Source organism: Symphalangus syndactylus, chromosome 20 (assembly GCF_028878055.3).
Source record: "Symphalangus syndactylus isolate Jambi chromosome 20, NHGRI_mSymSyn1-v2.1_pri, whole genome shotgun sequence".
In the NCBI taxonomy this organism is placed as follows: domain Eukaryota; kingdom Metazoa; phylum Chordata; class Mammalia; order Primates; family Hylobatidae; genus Symphalangus; species Symphalangus syndactylus.
Window position 1 is genome coordinate 60,948,516 of NC_072442.2, and position 25,976 is coordinate 60,974,491.

At 51.5% G+C, this 25,976-nt stretch overlaps 2 protein-coding genes across 10 annotated transcripts; both read right to left on the reverse strand.

Annotated features, from left to right (window-relative positions):
• Nucleotides 1-20,532: 20,532 nt before the first annotated feature.
• On the reverse strand, nt 20,533-22,641 carry TMEM95 (transmembrane protein 95). 9 transcript variants are annotated; one of them, XM_055257391.1, is made up of 7 exons: nt 22,372-22,589; nt 22,103-22,159; nt 21,826-21,906; nt 21,696-21,716; nt 21,469-21,549; nt 21,266-21,353; nt 20,533-21,152 (listed from the first exon to the last, which is right to left on the reverse strand). In XM_055257391.1, exons 1-7 carry the CDS (start codon nt 22,538-22,540, stop codon nt 21,119-21,121), a joined length of 531 nt encoding a protein of 176 aa, XP_055113366.1. In that variant the 5' UTR covers nt 22,541-22,589; the 3' UTR covers nt 20,533-21,118. The 9 variants fall into 9 exon arrangements, with proteins under 9 accessions (XP_055113366.1, XP_055113365.1, XP_063485618.1 ...); XM_055257390.1 differs by having other exon boundaries at nt 21,469-21,573; XM_055257389.2 differs by having other exon boundaries at nt 20,562-21,152; nt 21,266-21,345; nt 22,372-22,641.
• Nucleotides 22,642-22,791: 150 nt separating this feature from the next.
• KCTD11 (potassium channel tetramerization domain containing 11) lies at nt 22,792-25,807 on the reverse strand. Its single transcript, XM_055255973.2, has one exon. The coding sequence runs from the start codon at nt 24,796-24,798 to the stop codon at nt 24,100-24,102; it is 699 nt and encodes a 232-aa protein (XP_055111948.2). The 5' UTR covers nt 24,799-25,807; the 3' UTR covers nt 22,792-24,099.
• Between the last annotated feature and the right edge of the window lie 169 nt (nt 25,808-25,976).

A 25,976-nucleotide genomic window follows, 5' to 3' on the forward strand; every position in this document is an offset into this window, starting at 1 on the left:
AGAGGTTGCAGTAAAGCGAGATCATGCCACTGCACTCCAGCCTGGGCAACAGAGCGAGGCTTTGTCTCAAAAAAAAAAAAAAAAAAATTGCTGGGCACGGTGGCTCAAGCCTGTAATCCCAGCACTTTGGGAGGCCGGGCAGATCATGAGGTGAAGAGATCGAGACCATCTTGGCCAACATGGTAAAAACCCATTTCTACTAAAAATACAAAAATTAGCTGGGCGTGGTGGCATGTGCCTGTAATCCCAGCTACTTGGGAGGCTGAGGCAGGAGAATCGCTTGAACCCAGGAGGCGGAGGCTGCAGTGAGCTGAGATTGCACCACTGCACTCCAGCCTGGTGACAGAGTAAGACTCCATTCCCCCCACCCCCACAAAAAAAAAGGATAAAAAAATAATAATGACCACTTTACCTGCTCTTGATCTTATAAATGGAGTGCTTATTCAGTTTTTTTGTTTTTGGCTTATTTCACTCAACACAATCTTTTTGAGATTCATCTATGCTGTTGTGTATATTAGTAGTTATTTTTTATTATGAAGTAGTAGTCCATTATATAAATATATTACTTTTCAAATCTAGTATCCTAATGATGGATATTTGAATTATTTTTATCCACTGGAGTTTTTTTTTTTTTACAGCTTTATTGAGGTATAATTGACATTCAATAAACTGTTCATATTTAAAGCTTGTGATGTGATAAGTTTTGACAAATGTGTGCACTCATGAAACCCTCACCATAGCCACAGTAATGAACATATTGCCACCCCTAAAGTTTCCTTATGTCTCTTTGTAATCTCTTCTGCCCCTCATTCCTCAGACAACCACTGATCTGTTTCCGTCACTCTAGACTAGCTTGCATTCCCTAGAAGTTTATGTAAATAGAATCGTACAGTATGCATTATTTTTTGCCTGCCTTCTTTTACTCAGAATAACTATTTTGAGATTCATTCAAGATATTGTATGCATCATCAGTATTCATCCCCTTTTAGTGCTGAGTAGTATTCCACTGTATGGATGTATCACAATTTGTTTATACATTCACCTGTTCATAAACATTTGGGTTGTTTCTAGTTTTCACCTATTATGAATAAAGCTGCTGTGACCATTCATCTTTAAGTCTTTGTGTGGACATATGTTTCCCTTTCTCTTTGGTAAATACCTAGGAGTGGAATGTCTAGGTCATAAAATTAGTATGTTTAATTTTTTAAGAAACCAAGAAAATTGTTTTCCAAAGTGGTTTTACCATTTCATTTCATTTATTTATTAAAATTTTTTTTTAAAAAGGGTTTTTTTGAGACAGAGTTTTGCTCTTGTTGCCCAGGCTGGAGTGCAGTGGTGCCATCTCGGCTCACTGCAACCTCTGCCTCCTGGGTTCAAGCGATTCTCCTGCCTCAGCCTCCTGTGTAGCTGTGATTACAGGTATGCGCCACCATGCCCAGCTAATTTTTTTTATTTTTAGTAGAGATGGAGTTTCATCATGTTGGCCAGGCTGGTCTCGAACTCCTGACCTCAGGTGATCCACCTGCCTCGGCCTCCCAAAGTGCAGATGTGAGCCACCGCGCCTGGCCAAGAAAAATTTTTTTTTGAGACAAAGTCTCACTCTGTCGCCCAGGCTGGAGTGCAGCGGTGCCGTCTTGGCTCACTGCAACCTCCATCTCCTGGGTTCAAACAATTCTCCTGCCTCAGCCTCCCAAGTAGCTGGGACTACAGGTGCAAGCCACCATATCCAGCTAATTTTTGTATTTTTAGTAGAGACGGGGTTTTGCCATGTTGGCCAGACTGGTCTTGAACTCCTGACCTTAAGTGGTCTGCCCGTCTTAGCCCCTCAAAGTGCTGGGATTACAGGTGTGAGCTACCGCGCCTGGCTATTTATTTATTTATTTATTTGAGACGGAGTCTTGCTCTGTCGCCCAGGCTGGAGTGCAGTGACATGATCTCGGCTCACTGCAAGCTCCACCTCCTGGGTTCACGCCATTCTCCTGCCTCAGCCTCCCGAGTAGCTGGGACTACAGGCGCCCACCACCACACCCGGCTAATTTTTTTTTGTATTTTTAGTAGAGACGGGGTTTCACTGTGTTAGCCAGGGTGGCCTGGATCTCCTGACCTCGTGATCCGCCCACCTCGGCCTCCCAAAGTGCTGGGATCACAGGTGTGAGCCACCACCCACGGCCTATTTATTTATTTATTTTTAGCAATAAAGTCTCACTCTATCAACCAGGTTGGAGTGCAGTGGTATGATCATAGCTCACTGTAGCCTCAAACTCCTGGGCTTAAGTGATCCTCCCACCTCAGCCTCCCAAGTACCTGAGGCTATGGGTGCATGCCCCAATGCCTGGCTAATTTTTTTTAATTTTTAGTAGAGATAAAGTCTCACTGTGTTGCCCAGGCTAGTCTCAAACTCCTGGCTTTAAGCAATCCTCCCGCCTCAGCCTCCCCAAATGCTGGGATTACACATGTGAGCTGCTGCGTCCAGCTGGTTGTACCCTTTCAAAGTCTTCCCAGCAGTGTGAAAGTTCCAGTTGCTCTACGTCTTCAGCAACACTTTCTAATTTGAGCCATTCCAGTGAGTGCCGTAGTGATATCTCATTGTGGTTTTTTGTTTGTTTTTTTAGATGGAGTCCTGCTCCGTCATCTAGGCTGGAGTGCAGTGACATGATCTCAGCTCACTGCAACCTCTGTCTCCCAGGTTCAAGCGATCCTCCTGTCTCGGCCGCCCGAGTAGTTGGGGCTACAGACGTGTGCCACTATGCCCAGCTAATTTTTGTATTTTTAGTAGCGACGGAGTTTCACCATATTGGCCAGGCTAATCTCGAACTCCTGACCTCAGGTGATCCGCTTGCCTCGATCTCCGAAAGTGCTGGGATTACAGGCGTGAGCCACTGCACCCAGACATCACTGTGGTTTTACTTTACATTTGTCTAATGATTAATGATGCTGAGTATCTTTTCATGTACTTATTTGCCATCTATGTACATTTATTTATTTATTTATTTATTTATTTATTTATTAGACGGAGTCTCACTCTTTTGCCCAGGCTGGAGTGAAGTGGGGCAATCTTGGCGCACAGCAACCTCCGCCTCCTGGGCTCAAACGATTCTCCTGCCTCAGCCTTCCGAGTAGCTGGGATTACAGGCACACCCCACCATGCCTGGCTAATTTTTGTATTTTTAGTAGAGATGGGGTTTTGCCATGTTGGCCAGGCTGGTCTCGAACTCCTGACCTTAGGTGATCCACCTGCCTTGGCCTCCCAAATTGCTGAGATACAGGTGTGAGCCACCATGCCTAGCCCCTTTTATTTTCTTAACAGTGTCTTTGGAAAATAAAAAGTTTTAAATTTGGGTGGAGTCTAATTTATTCATTTTTTTCTTTTAGTGCTTTTTGTGTCATATTTAAGAGTATTTTTGGGGGGCTGGGCAAGGTGGCTCACGCCTGTAATCCCAGCACTTTGGGAGGCCGAGGCGGGTGGATCACCTGTCGTCAGGAGTTCAAGACCAGCCTGGTCAACATGGTGAATCCCTGTCTCGACTAAAAATACAAAAATCAGCTGAGTGTGGTGGCGCATGCCTGTAATCCCAGCTACTCGGGAGGCTGAGGCGGGGGAATCGCTTAAACCTGGGAGGTGGAGGTTGCAGTGAGCCGAGATTGTGCCACTGCACTCCAGCCCAGGCGACAGAGTGAGACTCTGTCTCAAAAAAAAAAGTTTTCTTAAAACTTCAGCAATTACATTTTTCATGTCATTTTTTCAGCTAAAGATACTTTTGGCTCTTTAATGTCCCTGGTCATCTTTTATAGTCTTCTGTTGCTTTATTATTTAAAAAAATTAATTGTGCCAGGAGCTGTGGCTCACATCGGTAATTCCAGCACTTTTGGGAGGCTGAGGCTGGAAGATTGCTTGAGCCTAGGATTTTGAGACTAGCCTGGGCAACATGATGAAACTCCGTCTCTACAAAACATAACAAAAATTAGCCGGGCATAGTGGCGAGCACCTGTAGTCCCAGCTACTCGGGAGGCTGAGGCAGTAGACTTGCTTGAAACCAGGAGGCAGACATTGCAGTGAGCTAAGATCCTGCCACTGCATTCCAGCCTGGGCGACAGAGCAAGAGCCTGTCTCAAAAAAAACCAAATAGTAATTAATTAATTGTTTTGGCTGGGTGTGATGGGTCACACCTGTAATCCCAGCACTTTGGGAGGCCCAGGTGGGAAGATCGCTTGAGGCCAGGAGTTCAAGACCAGCCTGGGCAACATAGTGAGACCCCTGTCTCTACAAAACTAAAATAATTAGTCAAGCCTGGTTGCATGCACCTGTAGTCCCAGTTACTCAGGAGGCTGAGGTGGGAGGATCGCTTGAGCCCAGGAATTTGAGGCTTCAGTGAGCCATGATGGTGCCATCACACTTCAGCCTGAGCAACAGAGCAAGACCTTGTTTCAAAAAAAAAAAAAAGAGAGAGAGAGAGAGAGGAGCTATGTTGCCCAGCCCAGGCTGATTCAAACTCCTGGACTCGGCCCAGCATGGTGGCTCATGCCTGTAATGCCATCATTTTGGGAGGCCAAGGCAGGAGGATCACTTGAGGCCAGGAGTTTGAGAATAGCCTGGGCAACAAGTGATTCTCTCAGCTCAAATCAACCTCCTGAGGAGCTGGGACTATACCACAGGTGTGTGCCACTATGCCCAGCTTTCTTTTTGTTTTCTTTTTTCTTTCTTTCTTTCTTTTTATTTTTTTGAGACGGAGTCTCGCTGTCGCCCAGGCTGGAGTGCAGTGGCGTGATCTCTGCTCACTGCAGGCTCCGCCCCCTGGGTTCAGGCCATTCTCCTGCCTCAGCCTCCCGAGTAGCTGGGACTACAGGCGCCTGCCACCACGCCCGGCTAACTTTTTGTATTTTTAGAAGAGACAGGGGTTTCACCGTGTTAGCCGGGATAGTCTCCATCTCCTGACCTCATGATCCGCCCACCTCGGCCTCCCAAAGTGCTGGGATGACAGGCGTGAGCCACCGCGCCCGGCCCTTTTTTTTTTTTTTTTCGGATAAGGTCTTGCTCTGTGGCCCGGGCTAGAGTACAGTGATGCAATGTGCTCATAGCTCACTGCAGCCTCAAACTCCTGGGCTCAATCGATCCTCTCACCTCAGCTTTCTAAGTAGCTCAGATTCCAGGCATGCACCACCATGTCCAACTAATTTTTTATTTTTATTTTTGTATAGACGGGATCTTGTTGCTTTCTCATTTTTCATTTCACATTCTCTCTTTTGGTTGTTGTTTTTTTTTTTTGGTTTTGGGAGCGTGTTGTTGTTGTTGTTTTGAGACAGTGTCTCACTCTGCCTCCCAGGCTGGCATGCAGTGGCATGATCTCCGCTCACTGCAGCCTCTGCCTCCCAGGTTCAAGCGATTCTCGTGCCTCAGCCTCCTTAGGATTACAAGGGCGTGCCACCATGCCTGGCTAATTTTTGTATTTTTAGTAGAGATGGTGTTTCACCATGTTGGGCAAGGCTGGTCTCGAACTTCTGACCTCAGGTAATCCACCTGCCTTGGGCTCCCAAAGTGCTGGCTGGGATTACAGGTGTGAGCCACCATGCTCAGTGCCTCCCCTGCTTTTTTTTTTTTTTTTTGAGACGGAGTCTCGCTCTGTCGCCTGGGCTGGAGTGCAGTGGCGTGATCTCAGCTCACTGCAACCTCTGCCTCCCAGATTCAAGTGATTCTTCTGCCTCAGCCTCCTGAGTAGCTGGGACTACAGGCATGCGCCACCTCGGCCTTCCAAAGTGCTGGGATTATAGGTGTTAGCCACCGTGTCTGGCCCCCCCCTTTTTTTTTTAATAAGTAAAGTTGGAGTCTCATTATATTGTCAAGGATGATCTCAAACTCCTGAGCTCAAGCAATCCTTCTACCTCAGCCTCCCAAAGTGCTGGGATTGCAGGAATGAGCCATCATGCCTGGCCTATTCCACATTTTCTTTAATATTTCATTCATTGTTTTGTTTTTATTCCAATTTTTAATATCCTTATAGATCTAAATCTATAGTAGTTGTTTCTGCTGACTCTCATTCACGGTGGATTGTTTCCTTGTGTGTCTATGATTGTGAAATTATATTACATTTTATTATATTTTGTTTTCTCTTAGGGATAGGTCTTGCTCTGTTGCCCAGGCTAAAGTGCAGTGGCTATTCACAGGCACAGTTATAGTGTCCTGCAGTCTCAAGCTCCTGAGCTCCAGGGACCCTCCTCCTCAGCCCCCCGAGTAGCTGGGACTATGGGTATGTACCACTGTACCCAGTTTTTATATTTTATTGATCTTAATCTGTAGGAATTCCAAGTGCCTAAATTTGAGATGTTTTACTCCAGAGAGAAATTTCATTTGCTTCTGCCAGATGCCAGAGGTTGCAACCAACCTGAGACAGTTTTACCTTCTTTCAGGGGTCCCAAATTAATGCAGGAGTCTCAGTTCAGCTTCCTCACCTTGTAGTGGGTTTACAAATTAGTGTGCGATCCTCCCACCTCCGCCTTCCAATGAGCTGGGACTGCAGCCACGCACCACCAGTACTGTCCGAAGCAGGTTCTCAGTACATGTTATTAGGTGAATAAGTCCATAAAATAATGAATGAAAGCAGTAACTCTCATATAAGGAAGAACTGAGGGGGCCTTGGGAATGCAAAGAAGTGGATGAATGTTCTCACTGGGCTGAATAAAACCATGAAGGCAGACTTCATGAAAGAGGTAGAAGTGGCCGGGCAAGGTGGCTCACGCCTGCAATCCCAGCACTTTGGGAGGCTGAGGTGGGTGGATCACCTGAGGTCACGAGTTCGAGACCAGCTTGGTCAACATGGTGAAACCCCGTCTCTACTAAAAATATAAAAATTAGCTGGGTGTGGTGGCGGGCACCTGTTATCCCAGCTACTCAGGAGGCTGAGGCAGGATAATTGCTTGAATCTGGGAGGCAGCAGTTGTAGTGAGCTGAGATTGCACCATTGCACTCCAGCCTGGGTGAAAAGAGCAAAACTCTGTCTCAAATAAATAAATAAATAGGTAGTAGCATTTGAGCTGAGCCCTGAAGGACAGGTCAGATGTTACTAAGCCTTCTAGGCTGAAGGCATGGAAGGAGCAAAGTCCAAGTTCTTGGTAGGAAAAACACAGTCGTTCCATGAGCTTCTTCAGGGAAGAGAATGTGAAATCTGACTTTCCTTTGAACACCCAGTGTACTCTGGGAAGTACTAGAGGTCATCTGAGAATTGAATAAACGTGAGGCTAGGGCACATGGGGAGAGATGAAGGCAGATGTAGCCAGAGAGGTGGGAGCCGGAGCAGGCATCGATTCATCCCTCTAGCAAACTTTCACTGAGCCTCTATTCCATGCCAGGTTCTGGGAACCCAGGTGAACAAGCAGACACAATCTCCCCCAGGGGAGCTTAATTCTAGAGGGCCTGCAGAACATGGTAAGGAGCTTGGGCCTTACCTGAGGGCTCTGGGGGGTGGTCTTACACAGGGGAGTGACAGAATCAGCCTGCTGTGGAGACCGGGAGAGGGCAAGGGGGAAGCAGGAGGTAAAGCAAAGGGGCGCTGACCACTGGATTAGGAGAGGGAGAGACTGGCCTGCCGAGGCCCTGCTTATGGAGTGATAAAAAGGAAAAAAAAAAAAACGTGTTTTAATACTCTCACATACCATTCTGACACCAGATGTGTGGGTTTTTTCTCCCTGCCAAGCAATTCTCCAATTCTCTGCAGACATTAACTGGGTGTCCTATAATTTAATTCGGCTCTGGCACTCAGTACCTAGTTAGTGCAGACCCCTGTTTAAGGGCTCATTCTCACAGACTGCCCCTGACTTCAGATGCCAACTGCCCCTCTGAGCCTTCTGTCCTCACTGACCAGTTAGCACTCAGGGGTCCCCACGACCCCTACCTTGGGTTGAATAATTTGGCAGAATGGCTCACAAAACTGAGGGAAACATTTACTTACATTTACCAGTTTGTTTTAAAGGATATTACAGGGCAGGCACGGTGGCTCATGCCTGTAATCCCAGCACTCTGGGAGGCCGAGGTGGGCAGATGGCTTGAGCTCAGGAGTTTGAGACCAGCCTGGGCAACATGGTGAAACCACGTCTCTACAAAAAATACAAAAATTAGCCAGGAAAAAAGGCCAGGTGCAGTGGCTCACACCTGTAATCCTAGCACTTTGGGAGGCCAAGGCGGGCAGATCACTTGAGGTCAGGAGTTTGAGATCAGCCTGGCAAACATGGTGAAACCCTGTCTCTATTAAAAATACAAAAATTAGCCAGGCCTGGTGGCACATGCCTGTAATCCCAGCTACTCAGGTGGCTGAGGCAGGAGAATCGCTTGAACTCAGGAGGTGGAGGCTGAAGTAAGCCAAGATCGTACCACTGCACTCCAGCCTGGGCAACAGAGTGAGACTCTGTCAAGAAGGAAGAAAGGAAGGAAGGGAGGGGGGGAGGGAGGGAGGAAGGGAGGGAGGAAGGAAGGAAGGAAGGAAGGAAATTACATCACAAAGGATACAGATGAAAAACCAGGCGGAAGAGTTGCTTCCAGTAAGGTTTGCGGGAGGGGTATAGAGCTTCCATGCCCTCTCTGGGCGTGACATCCTGCCAGCACCTCCAAGCCTTCTCCAACCTGGAAGCTCTCTGAACTCCATTGTTTGGGGGTTTTATAGAGGCTCCATTAGGTAGCATGATTGATTAAATCATTGGCCTTGGTAATTGAACTCACTCTTCAGCTCCGCCCCCCTACGTGGAGGCTGGGGAGGGGGGTTGAAAGTTCCAACCCTCTAATCACATGGTTGGTTCCTCTGGCAACCAGCCCCCATCCTCCAAGAGTCACCCCATCAGCATCAGCTCAGGTATGGTTGAAAGGGGCTTATGAATAACAACAGATGCTCCTGGCACCACTGTCACTCGGGAAATTCCAAGGGTTTTAGGAGCTCTGTGCCAGAGAGCAGGGTCAAGATCAAATATATATTTCTTATTATATCACAGCATCACAGATGGAGGCGAGGCTGAGGAGACGGGGCACAGTGGGTTGGACTCCAGGCTCAGGTCCTCTTCACCCTATCTTGCCCCAGCAGGAAATCGGAGGCAGAGACTCAAGCCTGCTTTTAGTTTGGGCTTGGAAAAAAAAAATCCAGGGAATTAGAAGCCTTTTTTTTTTTTTTGAGATGGCGTCTCGCTCCTGTCACGCTTGGCTCACTGCAAACTCCACCTCCCGAGTTGAAGTGATTCTCCTTCCTCAGCCTCTCGAGTAGCTGGGATTACAGGCACTGCACCACCATACCTGGCTAATGTTTTTTGTATTTTTAGTACAGACGGGGTTTTGCCATGTTGGCCAGGCTGGTCTTGAACTACTGACCTCAGGTGATCCACCTGCCTCGGCCTCCTAAAGTGCTAGGATTACAGGTGTGAGCCACTGTGTCTGGCCTAGAAGCCTTTTTCTTTCTCCCCTTCTTCCTATGTATTTCTTACTTTTTTTTTTTTTTTTTTGAAATGGAGTCTCGCTCTGTCGCCCAGGCTGGAGTACAGTGGCACAATCTCAGCTCACTGCAACCTCTACCTCCCAGGTTCAAGCAATTCTCCTGCCTCAGCCTCCCAAGTACCTGGGACTACAGGCATCTACCACCACGCCGGACTAAGTTTTGTATTTTTAGTAGAGACAGGGTTTCACCATGTTGGCCAGGCTGGTTTCGAACTCTTGACCTTACCTGCCTCAGCCTCCCAAAGTGTTGGGATTACAGGCATGAGCCACCGCGCCAGCCTATTTTTTACTTTTGGATTTAAGTTTCTTCCATCCCCACCTGTGCCCATAAAGAGAGTGAGATGTGGGAGAAGCACAGCCCGGCCATCCTAATTGCCGTGAGGGAGCATCTCCTTCAGGCTGGGATGCAGCACCCATTAACACTTAAACCTGGAGACCCAGATAGGGCACCGCCCACTCCGACTGCCCTTCCCTAATCTCTGCCCTGTCCCGCAGGCTCTGCATCTGGGAATGAGGACCACATTCACAGCAGCAGGGCCAATCCTTCCCCCACAGGGGAAGATAAGCAGAGAGGGTACTCAGCTGCCTGGCTGCCCTTATCGCCCTGGATGGGGGTGGAATGGGAGAAGCACAGGTTGAGTGAGGCCCATTCCTGTGCAGAGGCCTCTCCATGCCAGTGAGGAACCACATTAGTACCTCCTTAGCTTCTCCTTCCCTGCTCTGATCCTGAGATCACCCAGCTCTCCTCCTTCCACCTCCCACAAGCCAGGCTCTCAACAGGGGAAAGCACCTCAGCATCTTGGCTCGCTCTCCCCTGAGCCTCTGCGTGGCTGTTCCCTCTGCTGGGAAAAGTCTTCCCAATCTGGCCTACTCTTGTCTCACTTGCTAAATGCAAGACACCTATCCCTGGCCGGCGCAGTGGCTCACGCCTGTAATCCCAGCACTTTGGGAAGCCGAAGCAGGTGGATCACCTGAGGTCAGGAGTTTGAGACCAGCCTGGCCAACATGGTGAAACGCTGTCTCTACTAAAAATACAAAAATTAGCTGGGCGTGGTGACGTGTGCCTGTAATCTCAGCTACTCCAGAGGCTGAAGCAGGAGAATCGCTTAAACCCAGGAGGCAGAGGTTGCAGTGAGCCGAGATCACGCCACTGCACTCCAGCCTGGGTGACAAAGCAAGACTCCATCTCAAAAAAAAAAAAAAAAAAAATTGGCTGGGCATGGTGGTGGACAGCTGTAATCCCAGCTACTCAGGAGGCTGAGGCAGGAGAATCACTTGAATCTGGATGGCAGAGGTTGCAGTGAGCCGAGATCGTGCCACTGCAATCCAGCCTGGACGATGGAGGGAGACTCTGTCTCAAAAAAACCAAACCAAAACAAAAAAAAACACCTATCGCTGACTGCTCTGGTGTCTTCCTCTGCACCTCAAGTCCCCCGTGCTTTCCCGTCATTGCACTCATCACTCTGGTAGAATTTGCCAGTAACTTGTCTCCCCTGCTGGACTCTAAGCTCCAGGTAAACAAGGACCTTATCTTGCCCTGTTCAGTCTATCGCCTGACTTACATGTTACGTGCTCAGTAACATTTGCTGAACGAATGGATGAGACAGGGTCATCTGAATCGAGTGAAGCAAAGGAGAGGTTTGTAATTAAGAGCTCCTGTGCTGGAAGTGATGGGAATGGCAATCTCTGAACCTCACCACTGAGCAAGCATTCTTCTTCTGAACCCATCCATGAGGCCCTCCCACTTTGGTACTCCCTGGCCCTGCACAGTCAGCTCTTCCCAGACCCTGGGGTACACCCTTCCTGTTCTTTTTTTTTTGTATTTTTACTCTGTCACCCAGGCTGGAGTGCAGTGGGCGATCTCGGCTCACTGCAAGCTCCGCCTCCCGGGTTCACGCCATTCTCCTGCCTCAGCCTCCCGAGTAGCTGGGACTACAGGCACCCGCCACCACACCGGGCTAATTTTTTGTACTTTTAGTAGAGACGGGATTTCACTGTGTTAGCCAGGATGGTCTCGATCTCCTGACCTCATGGTCTGCCCGCCTCGGCCTCCCAAAGTCCTGGATTACAGGCGTGAGCCACCTCGCCCAGCCCACCCTTCCTGTTCTATCACCCCAACTTCATCTCCTAGGACCCTGAGTTCCCATCCTTTCCCAATTTGCATTTGCTTCACTTGTGTTTAGAATCATCAGCGCACCCTCTTGTACGTATCTGCTGTTTTGCTTTCCAGAGTGGAAGCTCTCTCGTGCCCACCATGTTCCTTCAGGTTCACGGTGTATCTGAGACGTTGGACAGCACAGTGACTTAGGCCTCAGCACTGGATCTGCCCGCCTGTGTTCTCTCCAGCTTTACCACTTAAAAGACTGTGAATCTGAACAAATTACTTCTCATTTCTGTACCTCTGTTTCCTCATCTACAAGATATGTCTATTAGGAGCATCTACCTTATGGGGTTATTGGAGAAGTAACTGTGTCCACATGTGCGGTAACCGGCCTCCAAAGTGGCTGCGGCTGCAACGCCCCTCCGGGTATTCCTACTGTTGTATAGTCCCTTCCCACAATGAATGGGGCTCATCAGTGTAATCAATGGGATCCCCATAGTACCTTCCCACAATGAATGAGGCTCATCAGTGTAATCAGTGGGATCCCCATAGTACCTTCCTACAATGAATGGGGCTCATCAGTGTAACCAATGGGATCCCCAGAAGGGATGGTGCGTGACTTCTGAGACAAGCCTTATAAGGCAGCATGGCTTCTGCCTGGCTCTCTTGGATCACTTCCTCTGGGGGAAGCCAGCCATCATGTCAAGAGGACACTGAAAGCTGGGCACGGAGGCTCACGCCTGTAATCCCAGCACCTTGGAGGCCAAGGAGGGAGGAACACTTGGGGTCAGGAGTTCAAGACCAGCCTGGCCAACATGGTGAAACCTCGTCTCTACTAAAAATACAAAAGTTAGCCAGACATGGTGGCAGGTGCCTGTAATCTCAGCTACTCGGGGGCTAAGGCAGAAGAATCGCTTGAGCCTGGGAGGTAGAGGTTACTGTAAGCCGAGATCGCACCACTGCACTCCAGCCTGGGCGACAGAGCGAGACTCCATCTCAAAAAAAAAAAAAAAAAAAACTGCTTAGACTGTCTGACACGCTGTCGCCATACACATTAGTCATCATTAACTCCATTTTGCAGGCGGGAGGACTGAGGCTTAGGTTGCTGAAGTAATGTCCCCCCGTGCACATGGCTAGGATGGACCTGGCCAGCCGTGTCATAAACCCAAGACATTTAGTGCCATGTCCTAGGCTCCTTTTTCTGTCCCACTGTACCAGTTATCTGTTTTGAAGAAATAATACCTAGTGGCATTAAAAACACTGTTTGGGCCGGGCGCGGTGGCTCAAGCCTATAATCCCAGCACTTTGGGAGGCCAAGGTGGGCGGATCACAAGGTCAGGAGATCGAGACCATCCTGGCTAACACGGTGAAACCCCAACTCTACTAAAAATACAAAAAAATTTAGCTGGTCGTGGTGGCGGGCGCCTGTAGGCCCAGCTACTTGGGAGGCTGAGGCAGGAGAATTGCTTGAACCCGGGAGGCGGAGGTTGCAGTGAGCCGAGATTGTGCCACTGCACTCCAGCCTGGGCGACAGAGCGAGACTCCGTCTCAAAAAACAAAACAAACAAACGAAAACACTGTTTGATCATTGCCCTGGACTTCTTGAGTCAGGAATTCCAGCAGGACACTGTGGGGTTAATCTCTGCTTTACAATATCTGGGGTCTTGGAAAAATAAAAGTCTGGGGGTAACTGGACATCTGGGGGCTGTAATATCACTCATATGTGTGGCAGGAGATGCTGGCGTTTGGCTGGGACCCCTCATATGGACTCTTCCTGAAGCCTGGGCTTCCCCAGAGATGGTGACTAGGTTCCAGAGTGAGTCCCCCAAGAGACAGAGAGTGGAAGGTGCCAGTTCCTTAAGGCGTGGGCCCAGAAAGTGGAGCAGTGTCACTTCTCCCACATTCCATTGGTCAGCCAGACACAGAGCCCAGATTCAAGGGAAGGATCCATAGAATCTGCCTCTCCATGGAAGGCAGGTCAGAGAGGATTTGGGGGGCATTTGAAAATGTTTCTGCACCCAAAGCAGCCTCCCTTGTTTGGGAGGTGCTCAGAAATACCAGCCCTGTAGACCGTACTCCAGTGGGCTGGCTTTATGTGCACAGAAAGAAACACAGGCCCGGTGCAGTGGCTCACGCTTGTAATCCAAACACTTTGGGAGGCCGAGGTGGGCGGATCACTTGAGCTTAGGAGTTCAAGACCAGAATGAGCAACACAGTGAGATAGTCTCTTCCAAAAAATTTCAAAACAGCTGGGTGTGGTGACATGTGCCTATTGTCCAGCTACTTGGGAGACTAAGGTAGGAGGATTGCTTGAATCGGGGAGGGGCTGCAGTGAGCTGTGATTGCACCAGTGCCCTCCAGCCTGGGCTACAGAGTGAGGCCCTGTCTCAATAAATAAATAAATAAAATGCTTGAGACTGTGTCCCACATATACTGGCACTCATTCAGCATTAGCTGTTATAATCTCTTGTTTAAAGACATGCCTGGCTGGGCGCACTGGTTCACACCTATAATCCCAGCACTTTGGGAGGCCGAGGTGGGAGGATCACCTGAGGTCAGGAGTTCAAGACTAGCCTGGCCAAAATGGTGCAACTCTGTCTCTACTGAAAATATAAAAATTAGCCGGGTATGGTGGTGTGCACCTGCAGTCCCTGCTACTTGGGGGGCTGAGGCAGGAGAATCGCTTGAACCCGGGGGGCAGAGGTGGCAGTAAGCCGAGATCACACCACTGCACTCCAGCCTGGGCAACAAAGTGAGACTCTGTCTCAAAAGAAAAAAAAAATGCCCTAGCTCTCTTCCTTGCCTGCAGTTTATAGACCTGGCTTTTGTTTTGTTTTTTTTTTTGAGACGAAGTCTTGCTCTGTCTTCAGGCTGGAGTGCAGTGGCGCCATCTCAGCTCACTGAAACCTTCGCCTCCTGGGTTCAAGCGATTCCCCTGCCTCAGCCTCCTGAGTAGCTGGGACTACAGACATGCACCACCACACCCGGCTAATTTTTTGTATTTTAGTAGTAGAGATGGGGTTTCACCATGTTAGCCAGGATGGTCTTAATCTCCTGACCTGGTGATCCGCCCGCCTCAGCCTCCCAAAGTGCTGGGATTACGGACGTAAGCCACCGCGCCTGGCCTGGCCTTTATTTACCCTGACATTCCAGGCTGTCCATCAGCAGCTCCCACTTGTTATATCTGCTCCTCAGGCCAGAGCTGTTCAAAGGTAGCACTACGTGGAATCTCCACCTGAATGCCCCTGCCAGGGCATCTCAGATTCCGTATGTTCAAGCTCACCTTCCTCCCTGAGCCCATCACTTCTCTGTGACCTCTCTGGAGCTTCATGGCAGCGCCAACTCTACCCTGGACATTATCTTCCTTCTTCTCTTCCTGCCAGGCCCACATGCCCACTTCTCATCAGTAAGCAAGTGAGCTACCTGTGTAATACTTCCTGGAATCTGGCCCCCACACGTCCCTGTGGCTTTATCTCTCAGCACCGCCCACCCAACGCACCCCTCACGGCCATACTGAATCACCTGTAGCTGCCCAAACACCTCCTGCTTTTTCATCGCTCGTTGCCCAGGCTTGTCCTTATACCTGGGATGTCTTTCTCCTTTGGCTCAGGTACAACCTCTTCTAAGAATCCTTCTCTGAGCCCCTGGGGGGTGTCCCTTCTCTAGACATCCCTCAGCTGTGTCACATCAAGGTGGTGGTGTTTCTTTACCAATCCATCTTCCCTCCGAACCATGCCCTGCCCTATTAAACCACCAGCTAACAGGTTTTTTGTTTGTTTGTTTGTTTTTGAGACCGAGTCTCGCTCCATCACCCAGGCTGGAGTGCAGTGGCACAATCTCGGCTCACTGCAACCTCCTCCTCCTGGGTTCAATCGATTCTCCTGCCTCAGCCTCCCGAGTAGCTGGGATTACAGGCACCTGCCACCACACCTGGCTAATTTTTGTATTTTTAGTAGAGACGTGGTTTCACCATGTTGGCCAGGCTGGTCTCGAACTCCTGACCTTAGGTGATCCAACCGCCCTGGCCTCCCAAAAAGTCTGGGATTACAGACATGAGCCACCGTGCCCGGCTACCTAATGGTTTTTTATCTTTGTTTCCACAGTGTTTGGCACATGGCAGACTCCAAAGTATGTCCCTGACAACCCTAGCCCCTTCCCTGAACCTTTGTGATATAAATTCCCCTAGTAAGCTCTTCATGAGCATGTGGCACGAGAGGTTGGTGGAGTTTGTGTTTCTTTCTTTTTTTTTTTTTTAAGACAGGGTCTCACTCTGTCACCCAAACTGGAGTGCAGTGGTGTGATCTCAGATCACTTCAGCTTCGATCTCCTGGGTTCAAGCGATCTTCCCACCTCAGCCTCCTGAGTAGCTGGGACCACAGGCATGCACCATCACACTCAGCTAGTTTTTTTTTTTTTTTTTTTTTTTTTTGAGACGGAGTCTTGCTCTATCCCCCAGGCAGGAGTGCAGTGGCGCAATCTTGGCTTACTGCAACCTCCGCCTCCTGGGTTCAAGCAATTCTCCCGCCTCAGCTTCCTGAGTAGCTGGGATTACAGGCATGTGCCACCATGCCCAGTTAATTTTTGTATTGTTAGTAGAGACAGGGTTTCACCATGTTGGTCAGGCTGGTCTTGAACCCCGACTTCGTGATCCACCCGCCTTGGCCTCCCAAAGTGCTGAGATTATAGGCATGAGCCACCGCGCCCAGCCGACACACCCAGATAATTTTTAATTTTTTTTGTAGAGATGGGGTCTCACTATGTTGCCTAGGCTGGTCTCAAACCCCTGGGTTCAAGCGATCCTCCTGCCTCAGCCTCCCAACATGCTGGGATTACAGGTGTGAGCCACTGTGCCTGGCCTCAAGCATTTTATATTAGCTTATTTAGACTTCACAGCAATCCCATAAGGTAACTACTACTGCATTTCACTGAATTTATCATTAATTGTAATATATCAATTGTAATATATATTATTATTTAGTTTTTAAATATTTAAATTTATTATTATTATTTTTTTGAAACGGAATCTCGCTCTACTGCCCAGGCTGGAGTACAGTGGTGTGATCTCAGCTCACTGCAACCTCTGCCCCTCAGGTTCAAGTGATTCCTCTGCCTCAGCCTCCTGAGTAGCTGGGATTACAGGCACCTGCTTCCACGCCTGGCTAATTTTTGTATTTTTAGTAGAGACGGAGTCTCACCGTGTTTTTCAGGCTGGTCTTGAACTCCTGACCGCAAGCAATCCACCTGCTTCAGCCTCCCAAAGTGCTGGTTTTATAGGTGTGAGCCACTGTGCCCTGCCGATATACCATTATTTTATATACTGCTAAGAAAAAAATACTATCCACTAAGCCATGGCATACCTTCAGTTTAAGATGCATTCTGACTTCAGAGATGTTCAAATGTAAACAGATTAAAAACATTATATAGAGTCAATAAAATACATTTACTGTATTTAAAAGATGAGGAGGCGAGGTGCGGTGGCTCACACCTGTAATCCCAGCACTTTGGGAGGCCGAGGCGGGCGGATCACCTGAGGTCAGGAGTTCGAGACCATGCTGGCTAACACGGTGAAACCCCGTCTCTACTAAAAATATAAAAAATTAGCCCGGCATGGTGCTGGGAGCCTGTAGTCCCAGCTACTCGGGAGGCTGAGGCAGGAGAATGGCTTGAACCCGGGAGGCAGAGGTTGCAGTGAGTGGAGATCATGCCACTGCACTCCAGACTGGGCGACAGAGCAAGACTCCATCTCAATAAATAAATAAATAAATAAATAAATAAATAAATAAATAAATAAAAATATATGAGAAAACAGGCACAGAGAGGTTAAATAACTTGCCCACGGTCCAGTAAGAGACAAAGCCAGGATTTGATTGAAGCCAGGCAGCCCAACTCCAAAGCCCAAATTCTTTTTTTTTTTTTTTTTTTTTTTTGAGACAGAATCTCGCTCTGTCGCCCAGGCTGGAGTGCAGTGGCGCAATCTCGGCTCACTGCAAGCTCTGCCTCCCCGGTTCACGCCATTCTCCTGCCTCAGCCTCTCCGAGTAGCTGGGACAACAGGCGCCCGCCACCACGCCCGGCTAATTTTTTTGTATTTTTAGTAGAGACGGGGTTTCACCGTGGTCTCGATCTCCTGACCTCATGATCCGCCCGCCTCGGCCTCCCAAAGTGCTGGGATTACAAGCGTGAGCCACCACGCCCGGCCAAAGCCCAAATTCTTAATCATCATTTGATGCGAGGCTGGGGGTTGTGAGCAGTGTGGAGTTTTTAGGGAGGCCAGCATGACTGCTGAGGGTGAAGTGCATTCCAGGGAAGCAGGCAGTCTGGTGGCGCCTCTGGGAGACTGGGGTCCACTGTGAGAGGGTTCTGGGTGGGCTGGGGCTATGGAAGGATGGGACAGACAGGATAGAGATCCTTGAAAAATGCTGGACTGGCCGGGCATGGTGGCTCTTGCCTGTAATCCCAGCACTTTGGGAGGCTGAGGCGGGCAGATCACTCGAGGTCAGGGGTTCCTGACCAGCCTGGCCAACATGGTGAAACCCTGTCTCTACTAAAAGTACTAAAAAAATTAGCCAGGCATGATGGCGTTGCCTGTAATCCCAGCTACTTGGGAGGCTGAGGCAGGAGAACCGCTTGAACCTGGGAGGTGGAGGTTGAAGTGAGCCAAGCTCATGCCATTGCACTTCAGCCTGGGCATCGCAGAGAGACTCTGTCTCAAAAAAAAAAAAAAAGGATGGAAGGAAGGAAGGAAGGAAGGAAGGAAGGAAGGAAAGAAGGAAGGGGCAGGACTGCTTGGCCTCCTGAATATTGGCTGTGAAAACAAGGATGGCTCCAAAATGTTGAACCTGGAAAGAGGGAACAGCATGGGAGCGTACAGGCACCTACTGCCGTCCAGAGCAGGCAGGAAATGTGGCTTCTCATCCCTTCTTAGTGGGTGGATACTCACTAAGTCTTTGTCAAATGAATGAATGAACGAGTTGCATGATCTTGGACAAGTTATATGACCTTACGTGATCTCTGGGTCTCATTTTTTTCATGTGTTATATGAAGGGATTGGAGTTGAATGTGTAAAACAAAAAGAGAGATACTTGGCTGAATGCAGTGGCTCATGTCTGTAATCCCAACAACTTGGAAGACTGAGGCAAGAGGACTGCTTGAGGCCAGGAGTTTGAGACCAGCCTGGTCAACATAGTGAAACCTTGTCTCTTAAAATATATATATTTTTTATTTTAAAAATAAACTGGGTCTGGTGGCTCACACCTGTAATCCCAGCACTTTGGGAGGCCAAGGCAGGCGGATCATCTGAGGTCAGGAGTTTCAGACCAGCCTGGCCAACATGGGGAAACTCTATCTCTACTAAAATACAAAAATTAGCTGGGCATGGTGGTGCATGCCTATAATCCCAGCTACTCAGGAGGGTGAGGTAGGAGAATCACTGGAATCCAGGAGGCAGAGGTTGCAGTGAGCTGAGATCGTGCCACTGCACTCCAGCCTGGGCAACAGAGTGAGACTCTGTCTCAAAATAATAATAATAGTAATAATAATAATAATAATAATTTTTTTAATTTTTTAAAAAATATATTGGGAAAAAAAGGGAGAGGTACGGTCGGGTGCAGTGGCTCATACCTTAATCTCAGCCCTTTAGGAGGCTGAGGTGGGTGGATCACCTGAGGTCGGGAGTTCGCCACCAGCCTGGCCAACATAGTGAAACCCCGTTTCTACTAAAAATACAAAAATTAGCTGGGCGTGGTGGCAGGCGCCTGTAATCCCAGCTGCTTGGGAGGCTGAGGCAGGAGAATCGTTTGAACCTGGGAGGTGGAGGTTGCAGTGAGCCAAGATTGTGCCACTGCACTCCAGCCTGGGCAACAAGAGCAAAACTCCGTCTCAAAAAAAAAAAAAAAAAAAGAGAGAGAGAGAGGTACTACTGTGGAAGGGGTAGGAGTTCTTCTCCCCATCCTTAGGACCTCTCTGGGTACCCTGGAACAATGATTCTAACCCTGGCTGTGGGTTACATTAACCAAGGCCCCATGTAGGACCACTTATTCCAGAATCTCTGGAGCTGGGGCCAAAGCACAGCTAGTTTTTTTTTTTTTTGAAACGGAGTCTCGCTGTTTCACCCAGGCTGGAGTGCAGTGGCGCGATCTCGGCTCACTGCAGGCTCCGCCCCCCGGGGTTCACGCCATTCTCCTGCCTCAGCCTCCCGCGTAGCTGGGACTACAGGCGCCTGCCACCTCGCCCGGCTAATTTTTTGTATTTTTAGTGGAGACGGGGTTTCACCGTGTTAGCCAGGATAGTCTCGATCTCCTGACCTCGTGATCCGCCCGCCTCGGCCTCCCAAAGTGCTGGGATTACAGGCGTGAGCCACCGCGCCCGGCCAGCACAGCTAGTTTTAAGGCTGCCCAGGTGGCTCTGATATGCAGCTGGCTGAGAACGCTTACCCTGGAGCCTCGAGGTACCCAGTTTGAAAACCCCTGCGCTAGGTAAGGGCTGGAATCCCTGCTAGGCCTAGGCGCTCAGACTGTGCCTTGTGGTTGGCAACAGGCCTCTCTTCTCATGTTCCATGTCCCACGTTCCATTCCCAAACCAAAAACTCCTGATAGGCAGGGGACAAAACACCAGGGTTTCTCAACCATGCTCTGACATTTTGTTTTTTTCTTTTCTTTCTTTCTTCTTCTTCTTTTTTTTTTCTCCTATCTCCCTTTCCTGGTAAACACTGACATTTTGCAGGGGATAATTCTTTGCTGTGGGGACTTTCCTGTGTGTTGTGGGTTGTTTAGCAGCATCTCTAGTCTCTACCCACCAGAGGCCAGTAGCACATCCCCCCAGTTAAAACAATCCAAAACGACTCCAGATGTTGCAAAATGTCTACTGGGGTGCAAAATCACCCCCATCTGAGAAGCACTGTGCTACTCTGAGAGTCTCCCACCCTTCCTCTGCCCTCCCCAGTTGCAGACAGAGGCTAGGCAGAGGCAGAAGCCATGAACAGCAAGTTTAGTTAGGCCTGGCAGGACAGAGGCCTCTGAGGGAGGCCAGGGTTTCAAACTGTTAACACGATGGAGGGAGGGCATGCCCGCGAACCCACTGATGTGATCTCACTGTAGTGGGGTGAGTTTTCCAGAACATGCATTCCCGGATTCCCAATCAGTCATAGGAGGGCCTGGAATAGCTTCTGGGGCAGATGCCCCCGCTTTCCCGGAACAGGCAGAAGGGGGTGTGGGTGTGGTGGGAGTGGCGTAGGGGATTCTTTCCTTCTGTAGATATTTTCCTGGCATTGTTGACACCCGTGTGATTGGTTGAGGGCTGGAGGGGAGGAACTTTCCAGCTGTGGGTGCCTGGGTTCCCGGGAGGCCATCTGACACTGGGATTGTGGGGGGTTTGGGTTTTTGGGGATTTTCTTGTTTTTCATTATCTCACCGTCCAGAAGCAGGGATGTCTGGGTTTTAGGGTCTGGAGACTGTCTTTGCAGCTGGGACTAAGGGGCTGGCTGGTTCCCCTCCAAGGGATGTGGAAGTTGTGAGTGCATACTCCTTAGAGCTGGAGGTTGGGAGGTTTTCAGCGTCTTCACAAGCCACTTTTTGCTTGGAGGTGGTGAGACCTGAGGGAAGACGGAGGATGGGAAGCCTACGGGAGGGGCCTGGGAGGGACAGAGGGAGGGAGGGTGGGCGGTGGAAGGCAGGGTAGGATTCCTGTCCTTATCCCAAAACTCACTCCACCAGGAGGCTCAGAACACCCAGAAGCAGGACAGCTCCGAAGAGGGAGAGGAGCAGAATCTTGGCTTCCCAAAGATCCTGACTTCCTGCGGGGAACCCAGGAGGCAGTGAATGATTCTGGGACCCACACGCACCGACGGGGGAGCCCAAGGGCGCAGGGATCTGGGCAAGGTGGGGTGGGGCCAGGATGGGCGTGAGGACCTGGGAAGCAGCGCTTTCGGGGCCAGCAGGACACCTCTGTCCCCTTGCAGGTGGAGCAGTTGTACAGCGTGGTGCTGCCCCCTGCAGGAGACAGCAGAGGCAACGCTGGGGAGGGGAGGCTGGGCCTCCACCCTGCCTGGTACCCAGCTTCCTCCTGCAGCTGCCAGGCCCTCCTCTGACACCCTGCAGGCCCCAGGTCCTTGCTACCCCTTTCCTTTCCTACTCACGGCAGGTGGGGGGACAGAGAGCTGAAATGAAAGACAAGGAAGGGGTGGGGGTGTGAATGGATGAGCTGCTCACCACAATCCCTTTGGCTAAGACCCTAGGCTCCCCTTGAGGCCCATCCCACATCGGTACCTTCCCTGGTGTACTCAGGGAGCTTGGTCTTTCGAAGCCAACTCCAATATGAAGGGAGTGAGGAAACAGCCTCTTTGATCTCTGGGGAGGCAGAGAGCAGCTCCGTTGTCCTGGGCCTCGATGGGGCCAGTTCCCCCTCTGTTCACCCAGCCCCCTCCCTGATCAGCCCTCCTGTCTCTGCCCCTCCACCCTTCCCTGCCCACCCCAGCGCCTGTCACCCACCCCTCTCCTTGGTGTCCTCCCAAGCCCCTAGGTCACTCTTTCCCCTGGACCTCACCCATGACCCTCAGGACTCTGTGAGTCTTCTCTGTGACTTTGTTCATGGACACCTCATCTGTGGAGACAGGCAAGGACCAGTGACTCCCTCACCAGCCCAGGTTCTGGGTTCTCTCCTGACTTTCCCAGATATGGAGCTCTCTCAGAGGGAAAGGCCAGCATGTCCAGAAGGGGCCACAGATGGAGGGCACAGCTGGAAGGTCACATGCCACCCTCTGGGGGTACGGGAGTGAGTGCTTACTGGGCCCATCCCTGGATGTCTGGTCCTACCTAAGGCAAAGGCCGAGAAGTCGGGGGAGGCCCCACATTCCTTCTGCCCAGCCTCCATCTGGCTGCAGAGCCGAGCCAGGCGGCCTGACAAGTCGTGGGCTGGGAGGCGGCAGAAGACACAAGCCTGGGCGGCTGCCAGGAAAACCCCGCCTAGTGCCAGCCTCCACATGAGGACCACTGGGGGATGGGGCGGGGCTGCCCCAGCTGGGCGGAGAAATGCTCTGCAGCCCTGGCTCCAGCCCTTGCCTGGAGGTTCTAGAGTGTTCCAGAACAATGGCACTGCCCACTCAGCTGGGGTAAAGCTGGGGCTCAAGGAACTGGGGTCCAGAAGGCATCTCCAGCAGGCGATGTGCAGAGAAAGCAGGGCTTCTGTTGTGAGGGGACAGCACCCCCAACCTGGCCTTCAACAGCCTTCACAAGTTTGTGGTTCCAAAAGCAGTTTTATTTTTCTTCTTGTAAATCATGACCAGTGAGAAATAATGCGTGCCCCCCTAGTGAAGAAGCTGTGCATGAGTATCCCACCTGCTCCGGGACCCAGAAATCCCATCCCTTCCCATCTCCTCCCCCACTGTCCCAAACTCTTCATCTCCTCTCTCTGCCCTGGGCAGCCTTGGGCCTTCCCCAGCTATCTCCTAGCAACAGGCCCATGGTTGCCTCAGCAACCAAGAGTTCCATACAGGCCTCAGAGGCCCAGCTAAGCCCAGTGACTTCTCTTACCTCTCACCGGGAAGATCCCAGTGACTCAACCCCAACAGGCCCCTCCTGGCTACGTGGTGATACATATACTTGCGTGCACATAAACACACACACACACACACACACACACACACACACACACACACACCGTGATTAAACTACTAATTGTCAGCCACCTCACAGGTATACCACAGACACACCCTGTGCCAGAAGAGTCGCCAGGTAACCCCAAACAGGCCTGGACATGCGGACATCAAAGACACTGTAGTCAGCAACACAGAGATGAACCAGGATGCCAGTGACCTATACATCAGTCAGACACACGGGCTGATATGCACGCACACATGAAGAAAGGCCAGGACCCACAGATACTACCCTCCTCCCCCTGGCCAGACCCGCCATCAATATGGGATTCTTCCAGATGAGGGATGCTCCAGCCCCACTGCCATGGGGACTCTCCTAGCTCCCGTACATCAACCTAGGGTGGGTTGTGGCCTTTCTGCCTCCCTCAGTGGATGGCTTGGAACATAGCAAAGAACTCCTCTTCCGATGTTCCAGAGTGTTCTGGCCTTTCATTGGTCAGGCCAGGCCAGGCCACCCAGCTTCAGGAGGAGAAGCCATGGTCCAAGAGACCGCATTGGAAAATGCAAAGTCCTCCCTTTTCCCCAGACCCCAGTATCCTTCCAGGGTTTTGCTAGGTCTAGTCTGTGTAAAGAGCTGCTCCCCCCTTTTCCAGGCCCTTAAACACCGAACTCCAAATCAAGGAGAGACTGGAAGTGCCCAGCCTTAGGAGAGAACAAGCCGAGAGAACCTTCCCTACCCCTCCCAGGGTCAGCACAGGTCGAGACCTTCTGGACCACTTGTGAGTCCTTGGTGGGCTCAGGTTTGGGAATTCCTGTCCACATCTGAGCTCCAGTCAGGTGCAGGAGAGTCCCGACTCTCATAGCTCCTGAAGCAGAGCTGGAAAGAGGCTTCAGGGGTGCCAGTACCCCATTCTCTCTGCTCCCCACAGTCAAACTGAGAACAGCGTCCTCAGTGCCGGACAAAGCACAGAGACCGGGAGTTGAGCAGGTCTTCGGGGTCGGGGAAGACAGAGTCTAGGCGGAAGCCGTGCTCGAGAGCCACCCGCAGCACCTCCTCCAGGAAGCTTGGCGTGCCCACCACCTCCCGCCGCTCTCCTGGCCCCCCAGTCCACAGCGGCTGCAGCCCCAGTCTCCCATACTCCACCTCGGGGAGTTCCACGGGGCGGGGGGCCCACTCCAGATGAAAGTGTGGGCTCCCCTCTGCCCTATCCCCACTGGCCACACCAAATCGGGCCCGCAGAGCACCTAGACACTCAGGGTCGGTGCAGAAGAGGTTGGCTCGGAAGGTGTCCACCTGGACGGAGCTCAGCTCATAGTGATGGGGTCCCCGGCGAGCAGAGAAGTGCACCAGGCGGGGGCTGACATCTACATCTGCGTGGAGCAGGGCAGCTGTGGGTGCAGGGGTCCCCCGAGAGGCCTCCAGTTCCCGCAGCGCGTCCAGGAGGGGCCGGATCTGGTAGAAGTCAGCCTCTGCCCTGAGCAGCGCTGTCTCTCCGTACCCGCGGGGCAGGTCCAGGCGGCCCAGCCTCAGGAAATTGAGGATGTGCCGGAAGGCCTTGCCATCCCGGTCGATGAAGTAGTGGCCGCCTCCTTGGGGATTGAGGGTGGGGGGCATGGGGGTGCCGGCCCTAAACATGGCCCCCAGCATGGAGTCTGGGAAGCGGGTCAGGGTCTCCAAAGTGGTGGAATATAGTGTGCCCCCCACATTCAGGGTCACGGGGCCCCCAAAGGAGGGGGGCGAAGAGGGCACAGGAGGAGGAGAAATTTTGGGAAGTACAGGAGACACCGAAAGAAAAGAAAAGGCACAACTTCCTGGGTGTGTGCAGAATTGGGTCGAAGCTGTCAGATTCGCTGGGTTGGAGGCACAGGTGGAGCACACGCAGTATGGTTTGGGGCTCACCCCAGCTACTTTGGTGGTGGATGGGGAGCTGGCGTCAGGACACAGAAATCCCCAAAAGGTTGAGAGGAGAGATGAAAAGAGCAGAGGGCAGCCAGAGAGGGGAAGGGAGCTTGAGGTCTGGACGTATCCGATTTCGGGTGGGCAGCGACACCCCTCTAAGGTCTTCAGACAGTGGGTTTCCGGAATCCAACCAGCAGGTGACGGTGGCGAGCACAGGGCCGACTCTGAAGGGATGGCTTCCGAGACCCCGGGCAGATCGCTGCCGCCGTGGACGAGTCCAGCCAGGGCTCTGGGGCTACTCAGAGGCCTGGCCTGGCTGCCGGCGCGGGTCCCAGGAGATGGAGGCGGAACTGACGGGAGCGGATGGCAGAGCCCCCTAGTATCCGCCGGGGAGCGACGATGCGTGCTCAGCCCGGGCTGGGAGTGTCCGAGGGCTCTGATGGAAACAGCCAGGAGTCTCGGGACCCGGCCGCACCGCCTTCCCTGGGCGTCGCCGCAGCCGCTGAGGTCCTCTCCGCCCCCAGGAAGTGGCCTAAGGGCAGCGGCCCGAGGCCCTTTAAGAGACAGCCCCGCCCCTTGGCGCCCCGCCCCCGCCCCCGCGAGGCTTCCGCGGCTCGGGCGGAGGCGGGAGGCTGGAGGCGAGTCTCGGACGCTAGAGACTGGACGGACTGGCTGGACTGGCAGACGCTGGCGGGACGGGGTGACTCAGGCATGTCGCCCCGGATGTGGCCGCGACCGCCCAGCCGCCGCTCAGGTGTGCCAGACCTCACGTCTGCAACTCGGCTGGGCTGGAGCCTCTAATCCCACCGCTCAGAGCCCGAGGCCCGGCCGGCTCGGCCCGGGGGCCGAGTCCCTCCCAGCGGCTCCCCCGGGGAATTCCCGAGGGGGCGGGTGCTGAGCCGCCGCATTCCGGGGATGCCTTCCGG

Bases quoted from the DNA above. Each gene is read 5' to 3' on its own strand.
- TMEM95 (XM_055257389.2), bottom strand. From the start codon at position 22,540: ATGTGGAGGCTGGCACTAGGCGGGGTTTTCCTGGCAGCCGCCCAGGCT. The intron at 21,717-21,825 runs GTACCGATGTGG...CTTTCATTTCAG, and splicing joins CCCTGAGTACACCAGGGAAG to CTCTCTGTCCCCCCACCTGC. The intron at 21,346-21,468 runs GTCCTCACGCCC...GCAGGAAGTCAG, and splicing joins CCGAAAGCGCTGCTTCCCAG to GATCTTTGGGAAGCCAAGAT.
- KCTD11 (XM_055255973.2), bottom strand. From the start codon at position 24,798: ATGCTGGGGGCCATGTTTAGGGCCGGCACCCCCATGCCCCCCACCCTC.